Source organism: Arvicanthis niloticus, chromosome 6 (genome assembly GCF_011762505.2).
Source record: "Arvicanthis niloticus isolate mArvNil1 chromosome 6, mArvNil1.pat.X, whole genome shotgun sequence".
NCBI classification, from domain to species: domain Eukaryota; kingdom Metazoa; phylum Chordata; class Mammalia; order Rodentia; family Muridae; genus Arvicanthis; species Arvicanthis niloticus.
The window spans coordinates 20,344,495-20,370,115 of record NC_047663.1 but is presented as its reverse complement, the minus strand read 5'-3'; the positions used below and the strand labels follow the sequence as shown (position 1 = coordinate 20,370,115).

The window sequence follows — 25,621 nt, the reverse complement described above, 5'->3', positions numbered from 1 at the left end:
AACTCCAGTAACCAGGGAGTGTGATGCCCTCTGGCCTCTGAAACTCACACAGACAAACACACTCATGCACATAATGTTGAAAATTAAATAAATTTTTATCTTATGTATATGGGTGTTGTGCCATCATATGTATATATGTGTATGTACGTATGTATGTATGTATGTATGTATGTATGTACACTATGCGTGTGCCTGGCATTCGTGGAGGCAGAAGAGAGCATCAGATCCCCTGACACTGGAATTAACAGATGGTTGTAAAGCACCATTCGGATGCTGGGAATCAACTGCTCAATGCTCTTAATCTATGAGCCATATCTCTAACCTCTAGAAGATCTGTTTTTAACAGGGTCCTCCAGGTCAGCTCCTGGGCTAGGTATAAGGCAGGGAGAGAGGAGGTCATGGATGTTCAAATACGCAGGAAGAGGGTGTGGAGGACAAGCTTCGAACCCAATGCTCCATTTGTATTAGGAAGCATTTGGTAACATCTCCTGTACTCCCCTGAAACAACAATCATAAATAATATGCCTGTCCATATGCCTAATTTTTTAAATATTATAATATCCCAGCTATGCTAGGGGGAAGAAATAAAAAGAAAACAATTTATTACTAACAAAGTACATATTTCAAAATGTCAGGGGCCAGGCCCTACAGCCCTAAAAATCTAATGAAATGTCAAGCACTTGCCCTGCCTATGATGAATAAGTCAGACACTAAGAACAAGAAACATTTAGAAATAAAGACATGCAGAAATATACTATGCAAAGCTAGAGTAGATAATACTTTAAGTGTGTGTGTGTGTGTGTACGTTTCAATCTGAAAAAAAAAAAAAAAACCCTACTTTTCTTGGGTAATTTATACACAGGAAAAGGACTGGTGTTCTGGGCTGAGGTCAGTAGGGTTTCACTATGAGATATTCTAGGTCAGTAAACAGCAGCGATGCCTGCCAATCACTGTGTAATCAAGCCATGTGCCCTCATGCTGGAGAGATGGCTGTATGCACAAAGGCACTTGCAGCCAAACAATATGACCCGTGGTATATGCCAAGAGCCCACGTGATGGAAAGAAAGAACTGGATCCTGCAAGTTGCCCTCTGCCCTCCATAGCATGCCATGACATGCATGTGCTCTTACGAATTTATCCATGAGAATGGATACTTATGCCTTCAGTTCCCAGAGCCACAAGCACCAACTCCCCTCCCACAACAACCCTGCTTTAACGACTCCTAACCCACCTCAGGGGTCGGAAGAAAACATACCAAAATACTAAGAGTGATTTTCTAAGGCAGAAAGTGAATTACTAGTAAAACATCAATCTTTGCCTTCCCTTCTTTCTTACATATCTGTTTAATATAAACATTTGCTTAGACCCGATACTGACTTTTCAAGCCTGAAAGACAGCTATTTTAGAAAATGGCTCAGAGCTCCCGCTAGCGTGCGTGTTTGTTCTGTTCCCTTGAAGGAATAAGCAAGTCTGCGAAGAGGAAACAAGCCACTGATTAACTTTTGCAAGTGCCCAGCCACACAAAGCCCACAATTCAGGGGACCCGCCTTTCAAAGCAGCTGGCCCAAGGCTCCCGCTGAGCTCAGCTCAGCTCAGCTCAGCCCTGCCTGCGCCGCCGCCCGGTGGCCAATGGCGGTACTGCATCCCAGACAATGAGATGATGTTCTGAAGGCTTGCATCATGGTCTTTCAATTTTTTTTAAACCCTGTCCACTTCAGCAGTGTGAAGAAGCTTTCAGATCTCTCTCTCTCTCTCTCTCTCTCTCTCTCTCTCTCTCTCTCTCTCTCTCTCTCTCTCTCTCTCTCTCTCTCTCTCTAAATAATGGCTCATATGCATATGAAACAAATTCATGCGTTTAAAATAAACAAGGGCCTACAAGATGGCTCAGAGGGTAAAAGGTTCTTGCCATACAAGCCTGGTCACCTCAGTTGGATTCCTGGGCTCCATGAAAAGGTTGAAGGTGGATGCTACAAAGTAGTCCTCGGAAATATATAATTTTCAAGTTCTAATAAGCTAAAAATAGAGTGCTGGAGAGGTGGCTCAGCGCTTAAGAGCACAGGTTGTTCTTCCAGGACCCTGGTTCCATTCCCAGCACTCACATGGTGGCTCATAGTCACCTGTAACTTCAGCATCAGGAAATCCAGCGCCCTCTTCTGGCCGCTGTGAGAACTGCGCACACATAATGCACAGATGTATGCAGGCAAAACATTCATGCCCATAAGAAATAAATAAAATGAAAAAAAAAGCTTAAATTAAAATACTAAAAATAGGGAAATAGTTTTAAACATATTTTCAGTGATTTTCTAGTAAAAAAATATGCTTCCATTTTTAGTACTTTAATACCCAGATCCAAGGGCAGGTCAAAAAACTAATAACTTCCCCAAAAGTGAAGTATTTGGGAATGTCAGCAATAACTGCTCCAGAGTTTATGTGTGATTTTTATAGTAACAGTGTCAGGTTATACACACCTCTGGGAATTCTTAATAGAAGGCAAAACAATATATCAGATCTTCCCAAAGGCCATGACACAAGTTTTTCCCGTCAGAGCCTGAGACTCCCGAATTACACTGACAAGTCACAGATTAAGGCTAAGTAGGGGCTGGAATTTGGATGGGTCTGCAGGCTGTGGTAACTGGCACTGGGTAGCAGGGGAAACAGAGTAAAGAAAAAAGCAGAAGGACCTCCAAGGCGGAGCTGGACACGGTGACCCGCCCCACCCCTCCCTTCCTGGCTCCTTCCACCCTGGCAGAAGCTAAGGCTCAGAAGAGCTTCCCATTGCAGGCATCTGCAGTGTCCAGCACCCAGCATGAGGCCTCTAGTGCTGCTGTGGGGCTGCCTGGTGCTCCCAGGTGAGGGGGGACGGAGGTGGCAGGGATTGGGGGGGCGTACAGATGCAGGCTTGAGCTCGCTCTTGTGGTCTGTAGTTACTCTTTCCCCCCCACACCATGAGGAGATGGAATAGCTCCCTATTTCACTCCAGACAACCCGTCTTCAGTCCAGCAGCCCTGAGCCCAGCACTTGCTGCTTTTGTGCTCGGACCCAGGGTCTTTCTCTCTTGGGTTCCCTGGCTCTGCAGGTGTCAATGGAGCAGAGCCCCTCTGACCCCGGGGCAGCGGCACGCATCCACTTAACCTGTTAGCTCAGCCATCTTTGTTGGCTTCCTACTCAGTTTGCCTTTTCTTTCTTTGCTTTAATTCTTTTCTTGCTTTACTTTTTAATCTTATTAGAGTGTGTGTGTGTGTGTGTGTGTGTGTGTGTGTTTGTGTGTGTGTGTAAGAGAGAAAGAAGAGGAGGGAGAGAGGGAGTATGTGTGTGAAAGGTCAGAGTACAAACTTTTGGGTTCTCTCCTTCCACTTAGGAGGGGTCGAAATCAGGTTATTGGGTTTTCACTGAAAGATCTATTACTGCTGAGCGTGTGTGTGTGCGTGTGTGTGTGTGTGTGTGTGTGTGCGTGTGCGTGAGAGAGAGAGTATGTGTGGTATATGTATGTATATAATATATATATATACACACATACATACACATACATACATACATACGTGCATACATATTTATAACATGTGCATCCACTGCAAGAGGGCCAAGGGTTGAACTGTAACTGACTGTCACCTACAGGGAAGCTTTCTTTACTTTTATAATTTTTATCAGGGAAGCTCTCTTTACTTTTGTAATTTTTATCTTTTTTTTTTTTTTTTTTTTTTTTTTGGCCATGCTTGGAGGAGGGGTGGAACCTTGGCCCTTGAGCATGCTAAATGGGTGCTTTGCCACTAAGCTATATCCCCACCCCTCTTCCCATTGTATGCTTCAGAAAGACTGGCCTTGAACTTACTCTGATTCTACGCAGCTGGTATCTGAAGAGCGCCCACCAGGCCGGGCTCATCAGAATGCATCTTAGAACAGACACGAGTTGCTCAATTGACCGCATTTGCTTGGTTTTCCCTCAATAATATATAAAATTAACTCATACTATTTTTAGGTTTTTTTTTTGTTGTTGTTGTTCCATGTGTTTATCGTGTGTGTGCACACATATGAGCGTGCATTCGCACATGAATGCTGTAGTGCGCCTGAGGAGGGTCAGTGTATAACTTTTGGGAGTCTGTTCTCTCCTTCTGGAGGTTTGAACTCAGGCTTAGCAGCAAGCACCTCTATCCCTTGAACCATCTGGCCGGCCTGGCTTGTGTCTCTCAAACGACACGTTTGTTCTAAGGTTCCCCAGAGGAAGGGAAAACCCTGGGGTTTTATGGGGTGCCCGAAATGTTCTAACAGGAAAGTCCCCTTCCTCCCCATGGGATGGAAACGTCTGTTCTGGGCCTGGTGCTTGGATCCATGGAAATGCCATCTTCCTTTCACGCTGCATTTTCAGGTTATGAAGCCCTGAAGGGCCCAAAGGAGATCAGTGGGTTTGAAGGTGACACTGTGTCCCTGGAGTGTACCTATGAGAAGAAGATGGAGAGGTACAGGAAGTATTGGTGCCGGCAGGGTGGCATTCTGTTGCCCCGATGCAGTGACATTATCTACACAAGTCAGGACCAGGAGGTGACTCAAGGCATGATGTCCATCCTAGACAGCCCCCAAGAGCTCTCCATGACCGTGACCATGAGGGACCTTACCCTGAAGGATTCAGGGAAGTACTGGTGCGGGATTGACAGACTGGGCCTCGATGAGTCTTTTGAGGTCACGCTCATTGTCTTTCCAGGTAATGGACAACTCTCTTCCCCCTGCCGGGAAGGCAGGGCGGGGGATGGGCAGGAGCATCTAAACCATGGTTTCAGCTTCCCCATTACAGAAGGGGGCAGTCTTGGTACCAACCTCAGTGCCAACCTCACAAGGCCTCTCCAGGACTTGGGGAGTCAGTAGGGACACCTGCTGAGCACTGGGGACAACTTAGGAAGCTTCAGTGTGCCTCTGCTCTGGCAAGTCTGCCTGTTAGGTTCTCATAGAACAAAAAGGAGCTATACTTGTCATTCTTGGCCTACACATGTTAAGGGAGACTACCATGGGATGGGGACAAGATGACCATTGCAGGGGACAAGGAAGGACCTGCATGTCACCTGTGTCACAAATATTCCCATAGTCTCCCGAGGCCAGGCCAGCTATGGCTGCATCCCAGGCCCAGCCCACAGTGTCCCCTAACCATGCACTGGCATCACCATGCTGATGGTCTCTGCACACTGTTTTCACTTTCTATATCCTGGGGGAACCCAGGAAAAGGACAAGAGGGGGCCAGAGTACAGGCAGCCCAGTCTCGGGTCTGTGAGAGCTAGGTAGCTCTCCATATGTCCACTTCACAAATGGGGCACAGAGACTCCAAGATGCTCAGCTTCTGGCCTAAGGTTGAGGAAGCAGAACAGGCAGGATTCGAACCCGGGTCACTGCCACCTTTACCTCTGTTCAAAAAGATGGGCCTAGGGACCAGGATCTACCCTAAGCCCAGGTCTGTTCTCAGAGCCAGTGAGTGGGTCTCTGTTACAATGCATGGAAATAGAAGCAAACTGGACAGTAACAGTAATAGCAAAGCCTCATGGAGACAGGGTGTGGCTCAAGGGCAGAGCATTAGCCTGGCATGTGTGAGACCCAGGGTTCCATTCCTAATGCTGTACCAATAAAACAACATCGGTGAGTGGGTTGTTATCTGAAAGGCTCTCCAATTAACTCCGGCCCTCATCAGTGCAAAACTGTCTAATTTTGATTAGCACTGTCTCTATTTGATTTTTTTTTTTTTGTCTATTTTACCCTTATACAGATGGCTTGATTACCATTGTCTTTATTTTATTTTATTTTATTTTATTTTCCTTTTTAGACATAGTATCTCACTATGTAGCCCGGGCTGGGCTAGAGCTACAGAGATCTACCTGTCTCTACCCCCTGAGTGCTGAGATGAAGGTCCTACGCCACCACACCCAGCTTAGTGTGCTCAAGCTTTGAGACTCTTGTGTCTGTCCTTGCCCTCAGCTCTCAGTCACGTCTCTGTGTTCTCATCCTCCCAAGTCAGAGCTGGCTGGCTTCTAATGACAGTTTATACTAACAATGATGAGGGCTATGTAAGTGGCTGCCCCACAGCCCCGGGGGACACTGGCTTGCTGGAGCAAACACGGGAAGGAGTGTTTTCCTAAAGCAGACACAGATGAAAGGCTGAGGCAAACTTGTGAAGGAACATGGCACTGAAGCAGACACAGGTGATTTCACTGAAGCAGACACAGGCGAAAGCATGTTCTGCTTTAGCAAGCACGTGAAAGGACAGGAGATGAAGGATTCTTCAATAGCTAACGACATTGGGATCTATACTGTTTATGGGTTTCTTTTTTGTTTTTGTTTTTTCGAGACAGGGTTTCTCTGTGTAGCTCTGGCTGTCCTGGAACTCACTCTGTAGACCAGGCTGGCCTCGAACTCAGAAATCCGCCTGCCTCTGCCTCCCAAGTGCTGGGATTAAAGGCGTGCGCCACCACCGCCCGGCTGTTTATGGGTTTCTATTTTGGCAGCACGATTTCTGCCTGCCAGTCATTTGACAACCAGCTCCCAGATTTCCTGAAAAGTTAACGGTCCAGAGTGAAGCAGCTGCTTCCAGGGCCAAGTGAGGCTGAGTACATGTACACTCACTTCCTCCGTCCCTCATCTCCCGAGGCCCAAGGCAATGGATAGCAACTTAGAAACACACAAAGTAAGAGCTGTTCTTTATTTACAGAAGATGTTGTCAGCTACTTAGGAAAAAATATGTGCCAGGCACACCTTAGGACAGAGACTAGACGACAAGCCCAAAATGACCAGGCTGGGAGTGGTCAGAAAGATGCTGGGATGCTGGCTCTTAAGAAATCCCAGCACCATAGGACACCCTGCAAAGCCATAGTCTAATCAAAGTGGGCACTCCCTCCCCTGGAGGCAAGATATTGGGGTACACAAAGGAAAAGGTGAACTCTTCCATATTACCGGGGCTTAACTTTTGAGCTGATAATGGAAAACAGGGTGGGGGTAGGGGATGGGGGAGAAGCTTTAGGCAGAGATGTAAGAGAATGGTCTCACAGGGAGACAACATGGCAAAGGCACAGCGGTAGAAAGGGTGACCCTGAACACAGGGCATCTCTGAGTGGCTCGGTGAGTCCCACGCAGGGAAACGAGTAACTCTGACAAGATGACTTGAAGTCTGAGTCTCAAAGGTCTTGAGAGACACACTAAGTAAACAGCTGGCATCCCAGCTCACGGCTGCTGGGGGACACCGCCTGCTCCCAAGCAAGAGGCGGCAGGATCAAAGGTGTACAGGTGTCTGTGCAAAGGGAGCATAAAGGGAGCAGGCTGGGGCAAGGGACACACAGTGTTCCAATGAGAGACCCATGTGGACAGCAGGTGGGGAAGACCTGGGAACCTCTGGAACCCCCCAGTATGGCTTCTGATTAGCTGGGAAGAGTCAAAAATGGCACCTCTGCTGAGGGGGTGGGGGAAAGCTGCCCACTATAGCAATGTCTGCCTCCCCTGAGAGTAGCCTCTCCCTTTCCTCTAGGAAAAAGGGACAGTCCTGTCCCTGCTGGCACCTGCTGTCCTTCTTCCCCCACCCCCTCCTTCCAGCCTCTTACACCTACCTGGAGTCCGCAGCCCAAGGCAAAGGCCTGGCAGACTCAGCTCCCAGAACTGAGTGAGTCAATGCCTTTTCCTGCCCCTCCCCCATCCCAAAAACTACACAGTGAGGGCCACCCAGATGTTCCCCAAAACCAAGCCACAATGTTCGGGATCAAATGGGAAGTGGCTACTAATGAGCTCAAGGCTCTTCCTCTAAGATCAGGGTGAGCCAGACCTCGGCCTCATCTTTGCCACCTTTCCCTGCTGGGCCTTTGACAGCTGAAGGAGATCAGGTCTTGCTGAAGAGTAAAAGTCTGAAGGCCTGTGCTGGGCAGCATGGAGGACTTGCTCTTTGGTCAGAGAGGGAGTGACCCTGGCCTGGACTAAGAGGAGGATCAGGGCGGTGTCTATGGAGTGGTGTAGAGCAGGGTCTTGGGGGCAGGGTCCTCTCAAAGACAATTGGCTTATGCATAGATGTACCTGGCCTGGGTCTTCTTGCTCAAAGGGGTCTCACCTCGTCTTCTGCTTGATTCCCAGGGAGGGTTTTAGTTGAGGATGTCCTGAGATTGGGAAGGTTCATGTTCAAAGGTCAGTCTGGGAGGGGCTCAAGGGTCAGGGAAAGTGCTGAAGCATTGCTTTTGGACTTGTAGCTTCTTCCGGTCTCCACCCGACAGTCGTCACGGCCAAACAGGGGAAGACAGGGGTCAAAGCCCCTGTATTCACCGAGGCGGCCCCAGCCTGGTCTACAGGAACTTCCCAGGGTCCCTCAGGAATCTCTCCATATGCTGGGCACTCTCCTCACACAGCAACCCCAACCCGATCTGCAGGAACCTCCCAGGTTCCCCCAGGAATCTCTCCATATGCAGGGAGGTCTCCTCACACAGCGACCTCTCCTCATGCAGGGAGCTCCCGCCCAGTCATCTGGCTGCCCCTCACCACAACAAAGGACTCCAGGGCTGCAACCAGCAGCATCTCCAAGCCCAGGTGAGTCCAGGGGACCCAAGGTCATTCTCTTCCCTCCACACACAGACTCATCCTCTTGTTCTGGCCATGGCCTCTGGCTTAGAGGGTGGATTTCAGACCTCGTTTCCATCCTGGGGACTCTTAAACGACAGCCCTACTGCCCTGGACATACAGGGTCATCTGAGGTGAAGGGGCCACCTCGGTCCCCGAACTCACCTTTCTTCCTGCTCAAGCCACCCCAGCTCCAGGGTTTCCCTGTCTACTTTGTCCTGAGCCCTGTGCTACATGAGTTTCTTCACACTGCTGGATCCCAGCCACCAGCAAAGGGTTCTGGGACACTATCTAGCTCCCAGTTCCTGACTTGCAGGTCACTGCTAGCAGGTTCAGACCAGGCTGAAAGCGTCCTGTGAGGCTGGGGTCTTTTGCATCCCAGGCACAGCACACAATGATGGGCTCTGAGACACTGGCCCCTGGTGCCTTCTGTTCTCCTTGGGAAACTAGGGACCTGACTGGACTCAGAATCAGAGCGCTGTGCTGCCATCTGACAGGTGCTGGCGACACCCGCCCACGGGCCGGTGAGTCTCCTTACTTCTTGCCAGATGTAGGCGTGCAGGTCTGTAATTCCAACTACTCGGAAGGCTGGGATAAGAAGATCACAAATTCAAGGCCAGGCTGGGTAACTTTATGAGACCTTGTCTAAAAACAAGAAAGTAGTGCCAGGCTTGCAAGGCGCTTACCATGCAAGCCTGGTGATCTGAGTTCAATCCCCAGACCCCACAAAAGGGCAGAGGAAGAGAATGGACTGCCTGAAATTGTTCTCTAACCTCAGGATGTGCACTCTGGCATGCTCTCCCTCCCCCTGGCACGCTCTCCCTCCCCCAGTCATACATTCCATACTAGAAGTAATAATTTTTTTATTTAAGAGAGAAGGCTAGAAATAAGGCTCAATTGTGGCGGAGTGCCTGCCCAACACGTGTGAGATCCTAGGCTCAATGCCAGCACTCCAGTTTGCCCAGCACAGCACGAGACCGTTTCTGCTTAGCAAACTGTATAATTTAGCAGCAGATGTAGCCAGGTACTGTACTAAGATTCATTTTTAGTGGGAGGAGTACTTAGCTTGAGATAGGTCTCTTTTGTAGTTCAGGCTGTCCCCCAGCTCCCTATGTAGCCAAGGATGACCCTTAACTCCCAACCTGCCTGCCTTCACTTCCCAAACGCAAGGATTACAATCATGTATAACCTCACCTGGCTTTGTACTAAGAACCTTAAACTTCCCAACATGTTTGGTCCTCACACCTGTGCTTCACAGGAGGTGGAACTGGTGGTTTGGAAGGTTAAGTCACCTGTCCCTTAAGTGTTAAGACCAGGGTTTGAACCCAGGAAGCCTGGATTTAGGGTTTGAGTACCCTGGCAGTCTTAGCCTGGTTGACTTAGATTTCAGGTTGACTTTCTCAGCTTATGCATGGGATTCAAGGATGTAAGTAGCTGATCTGGTAACAAACAGCCAACAGGCTCCTTCCGTCTGTCCTCCAGTGTGTCCATCCCAATGGTCCGCATGATGGCTCCAGTCCTGGTACTCTTGTCTCTGCTGCTGGCTGCAGGACTAATTGCCTTTGGCAGCCACATGCTCCGGTGGAGAAATAAAGGTAAGTGATTGATGGGGAGAGGGGAGGGGAGGCTCACGCATACCTGTGCTATGTCATCACTCTCGGTAAGACAAGCAGACTTCAGGAGTCTGACAGCCTTACTGTTCACTGGGCATAATGGCGCACGCCTTTAATCCCAGCACTTGGGAGGCAGAGGCAAGTGGATTTCTGAGTTCGAGGCCAGCCTGGTCTACAGAGTGAGTTCCAGGACAGCCATGGCTACAGAGAAACCCTGTCTTGAAAAACCAAACCAACCAAACAAGCAAACAAAAAACCAACATAGCTATGAGAAGCCATCACCAGAAAGAACAATTAATATGGGGAGAGGGAGTTTTCTGACATAAAAGGTTAAAAAAGAGCCATGATGGAAGCAAATGCCTTCCTAGCTCTTAGGAGGGGGAGGCAGGAAGGTCAGGCGCTTAAGGTCTTTACATAGTGAATTCAATACCAGCCTGAATATCTGAGACTCTAAATAATAGGAAGGAAGGAAGGAAGAAAACAAGAAGCAAACAGAACAAAAGAGCTAGCAAGATTAATTTTAACAAAACAGTTTACTTAATTCAACATACCTGTCATGTCAATTCAACATGGGACTAATCTTCAGACATTAAAGAGGGCTGGAGAGATGGCTCAGCGGTTAAGAGCACTGGATGTTCTTCCCGGGGTCCTGAGTTCAGTTCCCAACAACCACATGGTGGCTCACAGCCATCTGTAATAGGATCTTGTGTCCTTTTCTGGCCTGCAGGCATGCATGTAGGCAGAACACTATATATGTGGTGGTGGTGGTGGTGGTGGTGGTGGTGGTGGTGGTGGTGGTGGTGGTAGTGGTGGTGGTGGTGATAAGAACATGAATGAAAGTGGGACATTGCAGTTGTAAGCCTGTAATCTCAGCTACCCAGATGGAGGCAGGAGGAACAGTTGAGACAGGAACCTAAGAGCAAGCAGCCAGAGCAATACAGCCGGACCCCATCTCAAAACCTCAGCGGAACTTGAGGATCACACCCTACATTCTTTTTCTCATGTTGAGCCTTTGGAAGCTTAGGTATAATTTCAAGGGACCACATTCTGGTGCTGGGTGACAAGTGTGGCCTCTGTGCTGGGTGGCACAGGCCAAGTAGATCCATGTGACTTGGCTGTTTCTTTGGTCTTCTGAAAAGATACATTGTGGTGAGACCAAAACTGCCTGCCTCATGGCTAGAAAGTAAAAAGAAAACAGAGTCCCACAGACCCCTCAAAGACACGCCCCAATAGCCCAAATACATGCCCCAATAGCCCAAGACCTCCCCTAGATGCCACCTCTTAAAAGTTTTACCACTTCTCAACAGTGCCAAGTTAGGGACCAAGCATCCAACGGGACAGTTAAGATCCAAGCTGTCGATGTCCCCTGTGCGTGTTCAGATTCAAGAGGTGAACACAGTTTCCCCGATCATGTCCTAGCTCACACAGATCCCAAAGGCCGGCTCCTTTCTACAGGGCCGAGTTAGGGCTCCCTGCTTCAGGGCCTCCCAGCTCTCTCTGGGAAGCCCTCATACACCAGTGACACGAATCTGTGCATTCTGAGAAGGGCTTAAGTTCTTCCTGGCCTCAAGGGTCTCTTTCTGGGTCTCTTTCAGTTTGGCTGGCCACACAGACACAGAAAAACAAGAAGGTCTACCTTGAAACCTCGGTAAGAACCCAGAAAGCCAAAGTCTGAGATCAACCCATGCGGGACTGAGGTCAGACTTTGGGGCCCGTCTCTGTGCCCACCCAGAGGCAGAGTTTGCTCCCAGCCTTGAAGGAATCTGTGGGAGTCTCAGGAGTCTACTTTTAGGGTGTGAGCTACATCCAGTCTTCATCATCAACCCTGCTTCCCGTCTGGTGTCAGGCAGGGGCACAGAGAACTACGCGGGCATCTTTCCAACTGGCTATAACCTCTTACCAGTGCATTTAGAATCAGGGGGCATCAACATTGGAGCAAGAAGGGACCTGTGGATCCTGGGTCTGGCATTGATGTCAACTCTGAGCCCCTCGCACCTGGCAGCAGGGTTGGAGATTCGATCTCCTAGGCTCTACTTCCAACCCAACATTTCAGGTCTGGGGCTAGGGACCCCACAACACATCAGAGTTCTAGAGTCCCTCAAACATGACTCCAATGTACGTTTACAAAAGAAACTAAGGGCCATAGAGTACGATTGTCTGATCCAAACTCACACAGCAGCACTCAGACTTCTCAATTCTTTTTAAAGATTTGTTTTATGTATATATGATCATTCTGCCTGCATGTGTGTCTCCATACCACATTTGTGCCTGGTGTCTATGGAGGCCAGGAAAGTGTGTGGGTCCCCTGGAACTGGAGTCACAGACAGTTGTAAGCCATCATGCAGGTGCTGGGAACCAAACCCAGGTCTCCTGTAAGAAAAGCTAGTACTCTTAACCATTGAGCCCTCTCTCCAGCCCCAGATGTCTCTCTCCTTATCGCTCAGAACATTGTTTCTGGTCCTCCAGTGGTCCTGAGAATATGCTGGCTTAGCTGATCAAGGTCCCAGTTTTCAGTGGCATCCTCAAGGAGCCTGGGGGGATGAGGGACAGTACAGAGATTCCTGTGCCATCTTCCTGGGGAACAAAGCTGCCCAAGGCTACCCTTTGCTGAGCTCCAAAGGAAGAAAAAAATTTCCCAAGCCAGTGTCCACTCCCACCCCCCTCAGGGAGATAGCTGCAGAACTGTATTCATGAAACAAAAATCCCATCTCACCTTGCCTGATGCCCTACCCCAGATCCTCTCAGCTACTTCCCACTCCTACTCCCGCAAACATGGAGTCAGGAAAGTGGAGGCTATCATTGTCTTTCCTGGCGCCAGTAAGGACAAAAGGCTCCAGCCAAACCCTCGAGGGGAGGGCCCAGTGGAAATGGGGGCTCTTCCTTGATTTAAGAAGCAGCTGTTTTTGTCTCAGGAAGTGGGACAAGGCCAACAGTGGCTAAGGGGAGTGAGGGAAAAGTCATGAGGTGGGAGGGCAGGGTGTGCGGTGTCTAGGCCTGTCACCATAGGTCACCTTCTGAGCCCAGCCTTCTGGCTGTATGTTGGGAAAGGGGCTCATTAGGAAAGGACTGGGGCTCAGGGAGCCAGCCACAGTGGGAGCTGTCTCCCCACTGCAACTACTCTGGGCAGGGCTGCTTCCAACCTGGGGCACCTGAGCTCCCCCTGCAGAGGTAGATAGGAACAAGAAAGAGCCCGGGGCAGTGAGCAAAGGGTCACTGAGTAGCAGCACCTTTCAGTGGAAGGAAAGAAATGGGTTCCTCAAAGGTCAGAGGCCACAGCCACCGGAACATAGCCAGCGGAGCTTGATTTTATTTATTTATTTATTTATTTATTTATTCATTTATTTATTGCTTTATTTATTTGGCATTCTCTAGACTTTGGCAGAAGCTAGGGGGAAGAATAGGAGGGGTTGGGGATTTTCTTTGCACACATTTGCATCAAAGAAGGAAGGGGCCACCAGTCCTGTAAAAGAGCCAATGGAACTAGACATGCGTGGTGGCCCACACCTGACATCCAGCACTCGGAGACTGAGGAGAGAGGATTGCTATTCAAGGCGTGCCTGGGGTGACAGAGACAGAGGTAGCGGAGGGCAGTGTGTGCTTGATCCCCTGTCCTTCCTATCAGGACAGGCAGTATTATTTTCTGCATTGTGTAGACACAGCAGCAGAGACACAGAGAAGGGATTCTATGCCCACAAGTAACCCAGCCTGAGAAAATCAGAACTAGACCAAACTCTCCAAGGCCTGTGAGGCTGCATAGCCTGCATTGAAGTGCAAGGGTTGGAGCAATCCAGCCATGTGTGCTGCTCGAAGCTGATCCCCCAGACTCCAGAAAAGAAACCAGCCTTCATCCCTAAGTATGGGATAGCCACAGAGCAAATGTCTCCTGTGCGGTTTGTATTTGGTGAATCTTTAAGGCCCATGAAAAAGAGCAGACAGCCTGCTGCTCTCTCTGGTTACAAGCAAAGAGATAATATGATTAAAACAAACCATTCCAGAAACTTGTTCACTGGGTCGGGGAGATGCTGCCTAGAGACTTGGGGACTGACTGTAGCTTACTTGGTAGCATGCTTGCACAAAGCAAGTCAGCAGCAACTGGGTGTGGTGGTGCACAAGCTGTAGCACTAACACTCAACGAAGTAGAGACACGAGGATCAGAAGTTCAAAGTCATCTTTAGCTACATGAGTTCAAAGCCACACTAGGATTCCTGAGACCCAGTCTCAGAAAACAAGCCAGGTATGGTGACACATGCCTCTAATCCCAGTATCCAAGAAGTACATGGATCTCTGTGAATTCAAGGCCAACCTAGTCTACATAGCCAGTTCCAAGTCAGTCAGGGTTATATATAGAGGCCTTGCCTTTAAATTTAATGTTATCTGGATATTATGACCCTGAGAGGGGGGGAACATGTATTCTTATTTTATGACTGAGGAAACCAAGCTCCTGAGAGTTTGCAGCTTGCCAAGGGAATGTCCACATGTAGTATATTGTGTGACCACAGAACTGTGTCCTTTCTCTCTGGCTATTTCAGGCTTGACTCTAGACCTTCTATTCTGCCAAGAACGGCCTGTTCTGAGTTCTGATCAAATCTCTCTTACAGCCGCCGAGGAATGGCTGGACCCCTGAAGACTTGACGGTAGACCTTGCCGTGTCTCCCGAACGTCTCAGAAACCCCAACCCTTCTGCTGTGCCTTCTCCTGAGTCACAGAGCCTCAGCCAGGTGTGGACAGAAGGGCTCTGCAAGCCACACCATCTGACACCTCTGCGATAGCAAGGACAAGGCGGGGAGGGCTCTTTCCTCAGCATCCTCTTCCCCAGAAGCTAACCTCCCGCATTGGTTCACCTAGCCTAGCAAAGCCATACGCCTACGCCATTTCGCCAACCTCCAAATTTCATGGTTTCCTTTTCCATGTTCAGAAAACCCTTTAATAGCTTACTAGGTGTCCGTTTAAACAGCTCTCAGCTGAGTCAGCCATGGTGGCCTATGCTTGTAATGTCTGGGAGTCTGTGGTCCAAGGGAAGAGCTGGGGGATGGAAAGCCAGGATACCTGGTGAGACCTTGTCTCAAAAAAAGCTTACACCACACACAGACGAGACGGGGCTGGGGAGGCTCTGCAGCGCCCCCTGCGGATGGCACTAGAAAAGCTAGCGAGACCTCCTCACCATCAGGCTCCACTTTTCAACCTCACTGTCATTTCTCCAGTCTACAGAGGAAGAGGCAGCCCGCTCCCTGGACGCCATGGACGTCATGGCACCACCTCCCCTGCAAATGTCTACGGAGGAACTGGCCTTCTCCGAGTTCATCTCTGTGTAACTGCAGAATGCCCCATGGTCGGTCAGGCACTGTAAAGCTGGACGGCTGAGTTCGCATGGATTCTCCGGCTCTACTCACAGTTCATGGCTCTATCCACCTTCCTTCCGCCTCCCTTGCATACCCCAGATGGAGAAGTGTCTGTGGACCCTGGAGCCCAGGATGGTACTTAACAATTCCAGCCAGAGGCTGGAACCTCCCCGCATATCCTAGTCCCCGGGAAGAGTCACTGGGTGCAGGCCTTCAGCAGGGCCTGGCAAGCTCCACAGATGAGGGCTGAGTTTGTGTGTGTTCCGGGAAATGCCCTGGGCATGGGTACCTAGCCTAGCAGTCCTGCCTCCCATCCTCAGCAGATCCCACCTTCGCCTCGCTCCAATTCTCCTACATCAGGTGCTATGGAGGAGACACCATATGTGTGTCTATGAAACACCTGCATCCTGGCCCTTTAGAAAATAATTAAAACAAAATTCTGCAGACCCATCAAGACTCACCCAAACAATCCCTAGGTCAGGGCCCAGGACTCCATAGTTCTGACAAGTGACCCAGCGTTTCCCACACTTAGGCCTGATGGATTCTCAGCCCCTTTTAGCTAGAGTCTTCCTTCCTTCCTTCCTTCCTTCACTGTGGGGTCTCCTATATGCTCCCTAGACCTCTGATCATGACACCATGGTCCCAGGAGGAGCTTCCTGATGCCTCCCTGGTCAGGCACACTATGGTGACAGCCAGCCCAAGGCAGCCAGGGATCAGCTGTCTTCCCATTCTCCTTCCCCAAGGCCCTGTATCCCTCGCTTTGGGAAGACATTGGAAGAAGACTCCTTATCATTCCTGTCCAGAAGGGTTACTCCTGCATGGGGTCTGGAGGCTGGAGGAGAGGAAGAGGGGAAAACCAGAGTGGGCAGGGAGGAGGGAGGGGGCAGAAAGACATTAGACTCTACCTACTAGAGGAGAACACTAAATCCAGGCCTGCTGAGTGGGAGAAAGGCAGGAATATAAGACAGAAGTATAGGGAGAATACAAGAGAAGGGAGGGACGATGTTTTTAGGACCATATATAGCCTCAGCAAGCCCTGTTGACAGCTCTGACTGAGCTTGCAGGATCCTCCCCTTGCCTTCTTGTATTTGCAGATGCTCTTGTATTTACAGAGGGGTCATCTCACTGCACACTGCACATCCCATGCTCTCATCACAAGCAACCCTCCATGCCCTACAGACTTTGTACAATAAACTTTCCCAGCTGTGTAGTATGTCAGCATATAAGTGTGCCTCCGTTTACCAGTTTACCAAACCAGTTCTCTGCCACTAGCTGTGTTAAATTTGCAGGGTGAATCGTTATACAGGGGCTTTAACTGCTATTGGAAATCTCTAGAAGGATTTGCATGCATGGAAATATGGTCCTGAGGAAGAGAATGTTTCTTCTTTTCGTAACCTTTCCCCAGTCCCTTTGCTTCTCCGCTGGCCTCCCCCTTCCTCCTCTCCTACTCTCTCCTGGAGGGATGACCTGGTAGGTAAAGTGTTTGGTGTGTAAGCAAAAGGACCTGAATTCAGGTCCCTCAGAAAAGCATCCTTGTATGTCTGTAGCCCCAGTACTAGAGTGAAGAGAGGATGGTGAATCCCAGGAACACGTTAGCCAAAATGTCAATCTCTAGATTCAGTAAAAAACCATCTCAAAGTTAAAGGAAGACACAGATATAGACCTCTGGGCTATGGAGGTTCACATAGGCAAGAGTGTGTGTGTGTGTGCGCACACACACACACACACACACACACACACACACGAGAGAGAGAGAGAGAGAGAGAGAGAGAGAGAGAGAGGAAGAAGAAGAGGAAGAGAGAAGGAGAAGAAAAGGAAGAGAGAGAAAAGGAGAAGAGGGAGAGAGAGAGAGAGAGAGAGAGAGAGAGAGAGAGAGAGAGAGAGACTGTATCTAAAGCACACAGACCATGCATACATTAGCACATTGACAATTAGGATAAGCAGTGCCCTCAGGCAGTCAAACAGCAGGGTACACCCAAAAGAGGTAATCCACGCAGATTTTCTGATGGAGTAGCCCACACCTGAAATCCCAATATTTAGGAGGCTGTGGTAGAAGAATTCCAAGTTCTAGGCTAGTCTGTGCTGCACGATGAGACGCTGCCTCCAAACACAATATAAATTACAGCTTAGTGGTATTTAAGAGGAACTGACAGAGCCTGGAGAGATGGCTCAGTGGTTAAGAGCAATGACTGCTCTCCCTGAGTTCAATTCCCAGCAACTTCATGGTGGCTCACAACCATCTGAAATGGGATCCGATGCCCTCTTCTGGTGTGTCTGAAGACAGTGACAATGTACTCATATACATAAAAGTTTTAAAATAAATTAAAAAAAAAAAAGAGTGACAGGTGGACAAGAATCCCCTGTAAAACAGCACACTTGCTACGTGTCGAATTTTTAAATTGTATTTTTAAGAAGCTAATTTAAAACCAACAAAAACTAATAATGAAAAAGGTCAGGTGTCATGGCACATGCCTTTAATCCTATGATGTAGAAGCAGGTGGATCTCTGTGAGTTAGAGGTCAGCCTGGTCTACATAATGAGTTCTAGGACAGCCAGGGCTATGTAAAGATCCTGTCTCAAAAAAGGAGGTGGGGAGGGTAATAACTTATTTTAGATTATCTGTCTTTGATTTAGGAAACTATTTTGATACTGACTGGAAGCTAAAAAGAAGTGTGTGTGTGTGTGTGTGTCTTGGGGGAGATTAACAGTGGCTGGCAAACCTGGTCACACATTTGTGTCACCTGGGGAGCTTCTTAAACAACCCTCCTCCCTCAGTCCATGCTGAGCGGCAGAGATCTGCTGCTTGCTGCTCACTCATCCAGAGCACAGAGGAAGACTACATTTCCCAGACTTCCATTCAGTATCCTGGGGCTGGGGACTAGGTTCTGCTGTACAAGTGGCTTCAGAGACTCTGTGGTGCTAATGGTAGGGTGGCGTGTCACCATCCTCTCCTGAAGAACTCCAGGTGGGGAGGAACATGGATCCCCTGAACCACATACACTCTGGAGGGGGGTGGGGTTGTTCTGCGGATCAAAAGACTAATGTTTTGGTGTCTTCTCCTGCCCTGGGGCGAGCATTATCACTGAGAAACTGTGATGCTTGCACAGAGCACAGGGCCAAGGTCTTGGGAGGTAGGGGTGTCTGCCAAAGGCTACACAAGTCCCAGGTGGAGTCATGTAGATTGATCATGAAGTCCCTGAGTCCATGGTCCCCCAATACTCACCAGCTCCCAGGCAGAAGCACTTAGGCGCCTCATCTGAAGATAGAAGGAAGAAGTTGCCATAGTAGACACCCAGATGCATGTCAGTCCATCTTCCATTCTGGAATAATTTATGCTGTATTTTCTAACCTTAGCCTTCTCCCAAAACCATCTCCTCAACCCCAACCAAAGACAAACAGAGCCAGAAACACTTGGTGTCACGTTTAATCAAAGGAAAAGAAAGAAAAACATAAAAATTAGATGGCTAGGGGTGGGGGGAAACAGAGGGACTGCAACGGGCGGGGACTGAGTGTGGACCATGGCGAGGGCAGCAGGGTCCTCCTCCTGAGGTCCCCAAATACAAGAGGCCATGGTGGGAGGGAGGGAGGACAGAGTCACAGAGCTAGCTTGGTGGGCACAAACATGTTCTAACCCAGCCCTGGGCGGGGTGAGCTGAGGAGGCCCACAGCCTCTGTTCCCTCCAGGCCAGTGCTTGGATGGGTTGTAGAGCCAGGCTCGGTGGAAGAGAGAGGTAGGAGGCTGTTCAGAGAGGAGGGGCCCTTGTATATTACTAGAGAGGAGGATGTTGGGATTGATACCACACTGGATATCCAGGGAAGAACTAGTACTAACTCTCCAGCATGGTGCCCGACAGATCTCCATCAGAGGCCATGGTCTTTTGGTTGAGGGGCTTTGTGGGTTAATCAAGGGGGATCAGGGGCTATCATAAATGCTTCTCTGACCCTGCGCTCATCCTCCAGGGGAAGAAAGAAGCAGGTCAGTCCCCTTTGGCTAAGTAAGGGTCAGGGTCGCAGCAAGATATTGAACTAAAGGAAAGGATGTTGATTGACTAAAGGAAAACCATGTAGGTGATAGAGGTATGCAAATGAGCAGTGGGCGGGCCCACTTCTAGTCTCATCTGCACATCTGACGCCAATGCAAATGAGATTCCTAATATAATAAATATATTTCTAGTATTTGTAATAAATATTCTGTCTATTCTCCCTCCCTCCCCTTCCCTAGGAAATGGGCACAGTGGTTCAGGGACAAGCTTGGGCTGACAGTGCAGCAAAGACTGACGCTCAGGAGAACTGGGAGGCACAGGGCTGAGGACATGGGGCCCCTCAAGAATGAGGAATGAAATGTCTCCAGATGTCAAGGATGGGGTTCTTAGGATTATTCTATTTTACAAAATCACCCTCCCCAAGGGCTAAAGGATGGTACTTCAGATAAGGGAAGATGGGAGAGTGGAGGAAGATCCGGGCTCTGGAATCTGGGATGGGGGTTTGTAAGAAATGGTGGAGTTGTGGGGCACCCATAAGGGAACCTCAAAGAGCCACCTCTAAGAGAAGGCAATCCTCTGCCTCCCCTCCAACTAAACCAAATGTGTGCATATGCATGTGCAACACAGGCACACACCAAGGCCAGAAACACAGACCAGCACCACGGCAGGCAGAGCCGCAGGCTGCCCACCCGCAGTGCCAATGGCACCCCCAGAGTTGTGTGGCAAGTGTCACTAAAGCTAACCTGTCTCCAAGCCCCTACTCACAGTCTCCCCACCCCTCCTAAGCCCTGATGCCAGCGGGTCACCTAGATCCATCCAGACAGAAGCCTGAAGTGAATGGAACCTGCTGTGGGCTGTGGAGCCTGGGGTACTTTTGGTCCCAACAATAGGGGGTTCAGCTTTCTAGGCCCTATTCCCAACCTGGGCTAAGCCTATTGCCACCGGCCAGCTGTAAGTTTAAGGGGCAGGGCTTACAAAAGAGGGACACATTGAGAAAGTCTGTGGAGAGACTTTGGCAGTGAGAAGCTTGGAATAAGGAAGGGACCAGACTATGTTTGCTCCTCAGGGAGCTGAGGCCTGTACCGCCAGCTACAGCAACTGGCTCATGATGGGGTGCCCCCAGCCTCTACAATGGCCCAGACTGGCACCATTACCTGGGTCTGCCTAGCTGCCAGTGGTCTGAGTACCTGGCCATATAAGAACAGCCCAAACCTGTTTCTAGGACTATAGTAAGGGGTGGGAGGGGCCAGGGAACAGGGTGGTTGTAGCCAGTCCAGAGGAGAAAAGGCTGACAGGGTCACAGACCTACTGACCACAAGGCCCCAAGCAACTCTGCTCTTCCCTGGACTGAGAATTACAGGAGTGATCTGAGACGTTCCTGGACACAGCATGGTCCTTAGAATAGGATGTCTGGTGGCCAGTAGACATGGGGAGTGGGCAGCACCTGGGTACAGAGATACCCCATGAACACCTACCTCCCTGGCAGTGCACACCTCTATACTGAAGCCAGCCCCTGCTGGGAACTGTGGTCCAGGGAAAACCAGAGATGGGGGATGAAGACCATTAGCAGAATGGGGGAGTATCACAGGTGGAGAGGAAGTTGGATTCCCGACCAGGCAGTAACAAGGTCCAGAGCAAGACTCAGTACACCCAGCTCACAGGCACCCACTGAGGCTCCGTGCGAAGCTTCTCCATGGCAGTCTGGAGCTCACGGAAGGTCCTCTCCAGGTTGCTGTTGACCAGGCTGAGGTCGAAGTAATGCCCATAGCCCCTCTGGATGCGGCTGCTCTCCTCCACTGTCCGCCTCAGATCTGCCTCCTGTGCCACACAAGAGGCTTTGGTCAGCGCCTCCAACTCAGCTCCATCATTAGAGGAGTCTTCAACCTGCCTACCTCACCCCAACGTTCAGCCACAGTAATACAGATCCCCTGTACCCCCTAGCTGCACCCCTGGATCAACCCGGGTGAGTGGATGGAAGTTGGGGGGGGGGGGAGGATAGAAGGAAGGAAACAGTGTTGTAAATGACAAGCTGGGCACTAACCATTTGGCCACCCACAGGCTCTTCACTACAGCTCCATAAGGGAGGGTCAATTATCTCCCCCTAATCACACAATGCTCAGATACTAAGAGGTCACAGTGAGTCGATGGTTCCACAGGGATCTGCCTGCCTCTGGCCAGTGATCCCTGCTGTCTGACCAAGCCCCTTTCTGTAGCTATGGGGTGGCATCAGAACTTACCAGGTACCAAGACAATCTCACAAAAGAACAAGTTAACTCCCACCTCAGATGTAGGGAAGCTCTCTGGGAAGGAACTAGATAACTGACTTAATGAAGCTGAGAGTAGCTGGGTCCCAGAGGCCCTAGCTGTATTTGTTGCCAGGGCCATGGTGGCCAAGGTTATCAGAAGATGCAAGCCCAATCTAGGCATGGAGCAGGGGAGCCTGGAGCTCAGAGCTCGGCAAGCCCTATTCCTGGGGGGATGCTGTGTCAAAATCCAAGTTTCCTCCAGAAACTTCCCCTGGCCATCTCTGTCCCCTAGAACTTCCACTGGCTTTCTAGGACTTCCTCTGGCCAGTACTTTCTGCAGAGTGCACCACATAGCCTGAAAGCAGTTCTGTGTCCCTGGCTCCATCTGAGTCTTTGGACATTGTGTTCTCTCAGCCTTACCCTTTCTACCTCTCTTGAGCTCCACCACCCCAGACCACCAGCAAACCCTTTCCCAGCAGCTCGGAGCCCCTCACCGTCAGTTGCTTAGTGGACACGCCGCTCTCCAGCGCAGCCCGGTTCATGGCCCGCAGAGTCTCATAGTCAGGAGCCTCAATGAACACCACATAAGGGACAAACTCAGCTGTCCTCAGGACCTTCACCGCCTGCAGGAAAAGAGGGCGGGTGCACATCTTCACGCGTGCTGGGAACAGGAAGGATGTGTGGGTGATGGAATGGGCGTCTAAGAGTGGATGCTTGGGCTGCCTGGGGTTCTGGGACCTGCGTCCTGAGAATAGTAAGTGGCCGGCAGAGGGCAGCTGTGTGACCTACTAAAGGAGATCTAGGTGCCCTGGGAAGTGACAGGAAAGGGAAGGGCTGGAAGTACCTGCGGGTTGACATCCAGCACGCACACCTTGCCAGAGGCAACAACGCCCCGGATGGAGTCGATCCGTGTGCCATACAGGTTGCCCTCATACTCGCCATGCTCCAGGTAGCGCCCGGCACGGATGTCAGCCTCCATCTCCCCACGAGACACAAAGCTGTAGCCCTGCCCCTCCCGTTCTGAGTCCTTGGGCCTCCTGGATGTGTCTGGAAAGAGAAGGCAGAGCTAATTAGTGAGACAAGCCACCTCACCTAAAACAGGTACCTGTGGGTTTCACGGGGGTTGCGTGATCTCTGCCCTAAAGGCATAGCCTCCAGGAATGACTCCCCACCCCGACCTCCTGCAGTCCCATCACCTGGATGCCCTATCTGCCGTAAGACCACATACAGTACGACCCTGTTTCGCCAGACCCGAGGTAGACACTCACTTTAAAAACAACAACAACAACTTTGTGAAAGTAAAAATCCTGATATAAAGCCAGCCCCTTCACCGTATCCCGAGTCTGCAGTTCCCCTCATCCACCCATAGAGGGCGCACACTACACACCCGAAGGAATCACCTGACCTGGTGTTCCTCAAGATGCTCTCAGTGCTGCTCAGCACCCTTCCTCGACCATTCCCTCCTTCCCTCAGCCCCACCCCGGACACATCCACCCTCGCACCTCCCGCTCCACGGCCCCCACTCACAGGGCACTGTGGTGCCGTAGCGGTCTGGGTCCCACAGAATGAGCTTATTTTTCAGGCTGCGCCGGCCCACACCCTGCGCGCCAATCAGCACCAGGGTTTTCCTGCGGAATGGGGGCATGCGGGCCACCTCCTCATAAATGAGCAGCTCATGGCGGTCAAACTCTGGGGACAGAGAGATGGAGCTGCTCACCAGGCTGCCCCGTGTGGGAGGGGAGGGACTGTTAGAATGCATCAAGGGTAAAAGCAGCCAGGGAAACAGGAAGGAACTGGGCAGGCCTAGGAGCAAGGCTGGCAGTATCTGAGGCAGAGTAAACTCACATCACATGTTAGACAACTGAGGCAAGAACTAATACCCACCTGCATTCTTGGTGGTCAAATACATCATTCGCTTCTTTTTCTTTCCTGAAAGGCTGCCACATAGGGTCCCTGGCCACAAGGAAATAAGTAAGTAAGCAAACTGGGCCATGCCAGGTCTTAAACCGGGGCCTGAGGTTAAGAAAGGGACTCCTACCTGAGGTGGGGGTCAGTTCCAGGTCCCGCTTGACAAACGCTTTCCTCTTCTCCTCCAACAACTGGCTGGGAATGAGCCCGGCACTGCCCCCTTCTACATGGCATGCCTGAAATGTCACAAGCCAAAGACCTACCTGGGTAAGAGGACCCTTCCCTGAACCAGACTTGGAGATGTTTCAGGAGTGCCCCGGGCTCACCTGCCACCAATTGGCATCATCTTGGTTTACAATCTGGAGCAAGTCCCCGGCGTTGAAGCGCAGGCCTGCCTCCTTGCAGGGAATGAGACTGTCCCGGGCAGGGTCATAATCGAAGTGGCATTTAACAAATACCTGAGCCCAGGGATTTGGAAAGAGTCACCATAAGGAACAGAGAACACGGCCAACCCCTCCCAGCCACTCCCTTTCCCTGGAGGGGTGACACCTCCAGGCCTGCCTACCCTGCCTTACTGATACTCTCCTGGGCAACTGAAACTAAGAGATTCAGATTGAGCAATTGGAAAACTACCCAAGGCTGGGTCGGCCTAGGGGTTGTGGGGAGGAAGCCGACCTCATGTAGGGGTCACCTAATCCTATATTCTTCCTTCCATCCTCCAGGAGGACAGAGCTCTCAGAGTTCAAAAGCCAAGGAGGAGGTGAACAGCTCTCCAACGCACCAATGAGGAAGCAGCTACCAGGGCAGGTGAGAACCCCACCTTACACAGGTGTGCGGGCTGAGCTCTTGCACACACACAAGGTGCAAAGACCACAGTGATCTGCATCTCTTTGCACACTCAGGACACTCAAGACAATCTCTTGCACACTCAGGTAGAACCTCCTAGTCACAAAAGCTCACATGTCCCTTGCACATGTGCGTGAATGCCTACGCGTAAGACAGGTTAATGTGTGCCTATGTGTCACACTTGGAGGCTGTGTGGCATAATGAGTGGCGCCTGCCTGGAGCTCCTGCCGTCTCTTTTCCCTTAGGTGAATATCGGGAGACCTGAGAGCTTCGGTTAAGAGGCTCGGCCGTCCCTCCAGCTGGGTGGGGCCATCCCTTGGGCCTGAGCTGGGTGGGGTTCAGGCAGAGGCCCACCTGTCGGGGCAGGTGGGGTTCCTGGTAGCTGGGCAAGATCTTGAGGATGACGCTGCCACTGGCGCTGCGCAGGAGCTCCTGCAGTGCCCGGGGATCGCTGCCCACTGGCTGCCCATTCACTTCCTTGATGATGTCACCAACGTGCAGCAGGCCTTGCTGAGCCACCATGCCCCCGTGCAGAATGCGGGCAATCACCAGCTCACCACCCTCCACTCGGAATGTCACACCCTGAAGGATTAACGTGCAAAGTAAGGCTAGCTCTGTCTTCAAACGGGGCTCCCAGTGGCCCCTCCATTCCTGTCCCCACCCTCATCTCCACTCAAAAAGTCTTCTACTGTTGTCTCAAGTCTTATAGACACAGCCTGAAGAGGATCCTGAGGGAGAATGGGTGTGTGTGTCTGTGTGTGTGTGTGGTGTGTGTGTACATTTATGTGGTAATGGTGTGTGTGTGCGTAGTGTGTACTTATGGGGTATTTATGTGTGTATGGTATGTGTATATTGTGTGTCTCCATATGTATAGTGTGTGTGTGTGTGGTGTGTATAGTGTGTCTATATATATTTGTGTGTATGGTGCACATGTGTGTACAGTGTGTATTTATGATGTATGTATGTAGTGTATATTTATGGTGTGTGTATGGTATGTGTATAGTGTGTGTGTGTCCATATGTATAGTATGCACATGTGTATGTATGGTATGTGTGTGTATGTATGGGTGTATGGATGTGTGTGTGTGTGTGTGTGTGTGTGTGTGTGTGTGTGTGTGTGCTGCA

At 50.4% G+C, this 25,621-nt stretch overlaps 2 protein-coding genes across 9 annotated transcripts in view; one reads left to right on the top strand and one right to left on the bottom strand.

Annotated features, from left to right (window-relative positions):
- Positions 1-2,723: 2,723 nt before the first annotated feature.
- Cd300lg (CD300 molecule like family member g) lies at positions 2,724-16,727 on the top strand. 4 transcript variants are annotated; one of them, XM_034506247.2, is made up of 8 exons: positions 2,724-2,849; positions 4,364-4,696; positions 7,493-7,624; positions 8,451-8,532; positions 10,045-10,157; positions 11,771-11,823; positions 14,774-14,893; positions 15,377-16,727. In XM_034506247.2, exons 1-8 carry the CDS (start codon positions 2,807-2,809, stop codon positions 15,485-15,487), a joined length of 987 nt encoding a protein of 328 aa, XP_034362138.1. In that variant the 5' UTR covers positions 2,724-2,806; the 3' UTR covers positions 15,488-16,727. The 4 variants fall into 4 exon arrangements, with proteins under 4 accessions (XP_034362138.1, XP_034362137.1, XP_076791853.1 ...); XM_034506246.2 differs by having other exon boundaries at positions 8,199-8,532; XM_076935738.1 differs by lacking the exon at positions 7,493-7,624 and having other exon boundaries at positions 8,199-8,532.
- A 2,195-nt stretch (positions 16,728-18,922) lies between these two features.
- Positions 18,923-25,621, bottom strand: part of Mpp2 (MAGUK p55 scaffold protein 2) — a 29,722-nt gene continuing 23,023 nt past the window's right edge. For all 5 annotated transcript variants that reach the window (XM_034506181.2, XM_034506183.2, XM_076935735.1 and 2 more), the window contains 8 exons: positions 24,852-25,079; positions 23,978-24,109; positions 23,782-23,887; positions 23,628-23,696; positions 23,271-23,432; positions 22,588-22,790; positions 22,238-22,366; positions 18,923-21,315 (listed from right to left, as the gene is read on the bottom strand). In XM_034506181.2, the coding sequence (XP_034362072.1) occupies positions 21,139-21,315; positions 22,238-22,366; positions 22,588-22,790; positions 23,271-23,432; positions 23,628-23,696; positions 23,782-23,887; positions 23,978-24,109; positions 24,852-25,079 (1,206 nt within the window). In that variant the 3' untranslated portion in view covers positions 18,923-21,138. The remainder of the gene's footprint in view (positions 21,316-22,237; positions 22,367-22,587; positions 22,791-23,270; positions 23,433-23,627; positions 23,697-23,781; positions 23,888-23,977; positions 24,110-24,851; positions 25,080-25,621) is intronic.

What these genes read in the sequence shown, in the direction of transcription:
- Cd300lg (XM_034506246.2), top strand. Translation starts at nt 2,807, where the DNA reads ATGAGGCCTCTAGTGCTGCTGTGGGGCTGCCTGGTGCTCCCAG. An exon ending in GACTCAGCTCCCAGAACTGA is followed by an intron (nt 7,625 to 8,198) that starts GTGAGTCAATGC and finishes TTGGACTTGTAG; the next exon opens with CTTCTTCCGGTCTCCACCCG. An exon ending in AGCAGCATCTCCAAGCCCAG is followed by an intron (nt 8,533 to 10,044) that starts GTGAGTCCAGGG and finishes TCTGTCCTCCAG; the next exon opens with TGTGTCCATCCCAATGGTCC.